Genomic DNA, 5,535 nt, shown 5'->3' with positions numbered 1-5,535 from the left:
ACTGTGCCCATCTTTCCTATGACATCTAACTTTAATCATATGTATACATAATCAAGTATAGGTATAAGAGAGGAGAGATTCCCTAACAGTTCTTTCTGACTGCACAAATTTGCTTTATTGCAAGTACACTTAAAACCAATTTAGGGTGGATCAGCCCACTTTCCTTAATTTCAAGGATGACTCAGGAGGTATCTGGTCACTGAGGGCAAGTTACCCCAGGGTTTCTAGGTATGTGTGTGTGTGTGGGGGAGAAATTGCCTAATGAATTGTTTGAAATGAAATATATAGCTCACAGTATGTATATATGTTAGGTGTCCCAGCTTACTAAATGCATTTTTAGGGTGTGTGTGTGTGTGTGTGTGTGTGTGTGTGTGTGTGTGTGTTTGTGTGTGTGTGTGTGTGTATGATGTTCTCACTATAGAAATGCCATTAGAGATAACTGACAGGATACAGTAAAAAGAAGCAAAAATGGAGCCAAGTTAACACCATATGCTGAAGTAAAACTCCCGTCACTTCATTAGAGACAGGCTGAGAAAAAACCTACTGAAAGTAAAGCATGACTTTTCTATATCTGAGTATCCTGAGCAGAACCAGGTTGTTTTCTTTCTAAGACATAGGCCCTGTTATACTGATGAACAGATGAAAACACACACACACACACACACACACACACAGCAAAAGAAAGAAAGAAGGGAGGGATGGAGGGAAGGAGGAAGGAAGAAAGGACTCACTAGAAAAGCAGAGCAATTATCTGGGTATTGATGTTTGTGAGCTTCATCTTGGACAACATTGATCTCATGAATAGAGCCTTAAAAATAACCTGCACAGCAGATATGAGAGTGAAAAGTGTGTGTGTGTGTGTGTGTGTGTGTGTGTGTGTGTGTACAAATCTATATATGAAGTTAAGACTATCAAGTAAAGGAAGCTAAATGCTAGAACATACTACATGTCAAGTAGTGGGTAGAGAAAAAGCATGGAGAAGAGACAGACCACAGATGATGTTAGGGAAGATTTCTGAAATGATGGGGTGCATAATCATTGCAAATTCTGAATTAAAAGGGAAAATGAAGAAAGCCTAAAGCATGCCAGCACTCTCCTTTGTCTGCTTTCTGGTCCCCAGTACTAAGGCCAATTCCTGTTGCCACAGCTCTAAGCCTCACTGGAAACCAGTCTTCTCTGCCATGGTGGACTTTCCCCAGTCTTAAGCCACCATACATTTATCCTCTCTTAAATTGCATTCTGTCAGGTATTTGGTCACAGAAACGAGGAAAATAGCAATATAACAAGAAGTTCCTATTTTTACACTGCTGTTTACAAGTCTATAATCCCCAATCAGTTGCTCTCTCTGCCTCTCCTTCTCTCATACACACAACACACACACACACACACATTAAAGTTCTCAATTTGCTTTGATAAATATTAAAACTTTATTCTTAAACCCGAAAATAAAAACTGCAACCATTATGTGGCTCGAATCATTTAAAAACAAATTTCTTTTTTCTTTTTCATTCTGGATTTTTACTAGTATAGTCTCCTTCACTGGAATCAGAGAAAGTACATGTTACAGGAGCCTACTCCTCTGAGTTTTATTATATATAATTTTTATTGGTTATTTTATTTATTTACATTTCAAATGGCGTCCCCCCTTCCTAGTTTCCCCTCTGCAAACCCCTTATCCCATCCTCCTCCCTCTTGCTTTTATGAGGGTGCTCCCCCCCAACTCCTGCCTCATCATCTTAGCATTCCTCTATACTGGGTCATCAAGCCTTCACAGGACCAAGGGCCTCTTCTCCCATTGATGCCCCAACATGGCCATCCTCTGCTACATATATGGCTGGAGCCATGGGTCCCTCCATGTGTATTCTTTGGTTGGTGGTTTAGTCCCTGGGAGCTTTGGGGAGTCTGGTTGGTTCATATTGTTGTTCTTCCTTTAGGATTGCAAACCCCTTCAGCTCCTTCTTCCCCTTACTCCTCCATTGGGGTCCCCATGCTCAGTCCAATGGTTGACTGTAAGCATCATTATCTATATTGGTCAGGCTCTGGAAGAGCCTCTTACGAGACAGCTATATCAGGCTACTGCCAGAAAATGCTTCTTAAAACAAATTTCTTGAATTAGCACCTGTAACCCCATGACTCAGGATACAGAAGCAGAATGATGTTACAGACAAGCTAGGGCTATGTAGAGAGATCCTGTTTCAAAAAGCCAAACCCACATCGATTCAATCAAGAATAACATGCTAAGTATCCTTCAATTAGAAGTAACTTAGACGAAAGGCAAGAAAAGAAAAAGATAAAAACCCAAGTCATTGAATATGATCCACAACTTGTTATGCAGTATGTTTTTCCAAGCTTTTTATTAATTTGACACAAGCTGCTTGTCATCTAGAATATTTGGGAATGGAGACTACAGGGCCAGTAATATAGACCAGAAAGTAGAGTTTTCCTAGTGTGTACCAGGTCCTGGGTTCAATCTCTTGAAATGCATAAACCACCAAAGTTGCATACACCTGAGATTCCAGCTCTTTGGAGTTGGAGGCAGGAAGTTCAGAAACTCAGTTATCCTTGGCTTCATAGAAATTTTGGGGACAGTTTTTCTACATAAGATCTTATCGTTAAAAAGAAAATAAGAGGGCACCAGTGTGGAGACATGAGAACAATGTGGACTCAAGATGAACTTCTGTCCAGCCTTACCACTTACCAGCCATGTGATCTCATGATCTTGCATGCAATTCCCAAGCACCGAAGCTTAGATTGGCTCTCTGTGGAGCTGGCTTTAACAAACATGTCATGTAGGACTGTTTGAATATATAGGGTATGAGTCATCTGGCATGGTGTCTGCAGATAATTGTGTATATAATGAATGTCAGTTGAGTTTGAATATTAATTTGACCACATACCTATTCACTCAGGGGGAAAATGTGCTTTACAGGAGAATCAATATCAAATCAACCCCAAAACACAGCTTTCCAAATAAGTCATGATACTGTCTCTCTAAAAGGTAAACTATTTAGATGTGAATAATTTCCCAAACTGAAGAATCTCAAATTTCTTCATTTGCAGAAGCTGAGAATTAATTCAAAAAACAAGTTTCCTCCCCTCCCAGCTGCTCATCTTCTGATATTCTAATTTTATTGCTACCAGATCCTAGAGCCTGGTTACAATTGGCCAAACAACAATACCTTGGCTCTGGCTCTCCTAGGCAAAAAGAATGGCAGCCTGAAGATCTCTAGGTAGTACCCAAGGATTCTCACCCTGCTGTCACGTATATAAATCTGTTCAGCCTTGTGGGTCAGAGTATAGAGCTAGATATAACAGTGTGAGGCTGTAATCTCAGCACTTTAGAAGTGAAAGCAGAAAGATCAGTTCAAGGCCAGCCTGGTCTACATGAGATCCTATCTCAAAAGTCCAAATCAAACAAACAAAAAATTTCTTAGTGCAGACAGTATGTTTAAACACACCAGGGGAGAATCCCAGGATGCCTATCATTCAAGCATCAGCCAGGGATTCTTCTCTCATTCAGCTGAAATCCCAAGGGAACAAGTTAATCATTTTGATCCTAGGATTTTCTGTCCTCAAAGACTTACTAAGAGCCAGGGCTTTGGCATTGGCTTAGGGTGTGTGTACTTGAGTGATGACAAGTGGAGTCTCACTTCACGGCTTGACACTTCTTGCTTGCATATTGTCTTCTCCAAGGTCCTAATAAGACAGCTGTACTCCATCCACCTCAGGAAAGGGGATGTGATCATTTATCCTCACAAGCGTCCCAATAACCACACACATTCCAAACAAACAAACAAATATATCCAAGTTTGAGCTAGCGGTAACTCAGGTGCTAAAGAGTATTGGCTGTTCCTGCACAGGACCTGGGTTCAGTCATCAGCATCCATAGTGTGGCTCACCATCAGCTGCAGCTCCAGTTCCAGGGGATTTGATGCAATCTTCTAACCTCTGTGGGCCCCAGGCACACGTGTTAAACATACATACATTCAGGCAAAAACACTCATACACGTAAAATGTCAAATAAATACAACTTTAAAAATATTCTCAACTAATGTTTGGCCAATAAATGAAGGAGTGAGCAGAGATTTTAAGATTTATTATCATTTTTTCCTGTTTTATTAATCAAACCAATCTAGGTACACATTTTAGAGTTGACTAAATGGATTCAAGGAACTCAAAGATTAATCACTGAATAGTTCCTTCTATTTTTTCAAAAGCTAGTAAGACAGGAAAGAAAATATGATCACTCATAAGCATACATTGCAAAGATATTCTAACACATTTTAATTACAATTTGAGAAAGTACCCAAAAGGGAAAAAAACAGAACACAAAGTGGCCTCGCACTGTGTTCTACCCATACCCAGACTAAACTTGATCCTCTTTTACTGAAAATTGTGCCAGTCCTCTTTCAAACCAGAAATTAGGCTGCCTCATGTTGTTATCAACATGGTCCTAAGCTGAGGGGCCATTTCCAACTCTGGCTCTCCCTTCCTCATCTCTGAATGCCTCACTATATAAGGATGAGAAATGAGTTGGGGCCCTACTTGTAAGCTTGGCCAAAAACTCAAGAACTTTCATCTTGGTGGTTTCAGCATAGGCTCTTGGACCCCATAAGAACTGATAGCGTGGAGGATAACTCTCTGGTACCTGCTGATATATCAGATAATTTTGGTACACCAAATCTACAGTGAGGAACTCCCTGGGCTCCCCATAAATGAAGTGCTCCTTCCCATCATATATTCCCATCATATTCAGGAATTCCCACATGCTTTCTTCAGAGGCACAGTTTCCCTCTATGAATATCACACCCAGAATAACTATCAGGAATCCATTTCGGGGCAGTCTCTGGTTATCAGTCATCACATCTTCATATGTGAGGCCCAGTGAGTTGGTCAGGACATAAGAGCTGGCTACTGCATCATTTTCCTTTATATCAATGCCAAAAATCATCTCCAAGCACTTAGAAGCTTCCTCAAAGATAATGGGGAATTGATTCTCGTAGTCTTCTGTGACAACTCTGAACATTTCTACTTTCTTGATGGGTTCCTTCATCCTATATTTGAGGATCAGGAGATTCACCAGCTCAGTCACCTTTTGGTTTTTGAGTTTTCTCCATGAGATGGTGTTTACACTCTCTTCTTCCTGGCTGCTGTATTCTTCATCCAAGTTGTTGCATGACGTGAAGGTGTACAAGCTCTGATGACTTTGGGAAATATTCATCATCCAGGCAACAGACCCTTCCACCCCACTGGGATTGCCCCACATCAGAGGATGGGATGAGAAGGTGGAAGGTGGGGAAGGACAGGAGGGTAGAGAGATTTTTAAAGTGGCAGATATTGTGAAAGACACAGCATCACCATCAGTGGTCTCCCATTCCTCCTCCTCAAACTCCTCTTCGTATTCCTCCTCTTCAACTTCTTCCTCCTCTTCCACTTCATCCTCTTCCACTTCATCCTCTTCCACTTCATCCTCTTCCACTTCCTCCGAATCTCCTGCTACTTCCACCTCCTCTTCCACTTCCTCCACATCTCCTG

At 41.1% G+C, this 5,535-nt stretch overlaps 1 protein-coding gene across 1 annotated transcript in view; it reads right to left on the bottom strand.

The window, feature by feature from the left end:
- Positions 1-4,093: 4,093 nt before the first annotated feature.
- LOC114609731 (melanoma-associated antigen 1-like) overlaps positions 4,094-5,535 on the bottom strand; it is a 1,978-nt gene continuing 536 nt past the window's right edge. Inside the window, exon 3 of the mRNA XM_028754129.1 lies at positions 4,094-5,422. Coding sequence (XP_028609962.1) covers positions 4,454-5,422 — 969 coding nt within the window. The 3' untranslated portion in view covers positions 4,094-4,453. The remainder of the gene's footprint in view (positions 5,423-5,535) is intronic.

The sequence above is a fragment of the Grammomys surdaster genome, unplaced genomic scaffold, assembly GCF_004785775.1.
Source record: "Grammomys surdaster isolate TR1022 unplaced genomic scaffold, NIH_TR_1.0 125982, whole genome shotgun sequence".
Lineage (NCBI taxonomy): Eukaryota > Metazoa > Chordata > Mammalia > Rodentia > Muridae > Grammomys > Grammomys surdaster.
Note: the sequence above shows the minus strand (reverse complement) of the source record. Positions and strands in the feature narration are given on the sequence as shown.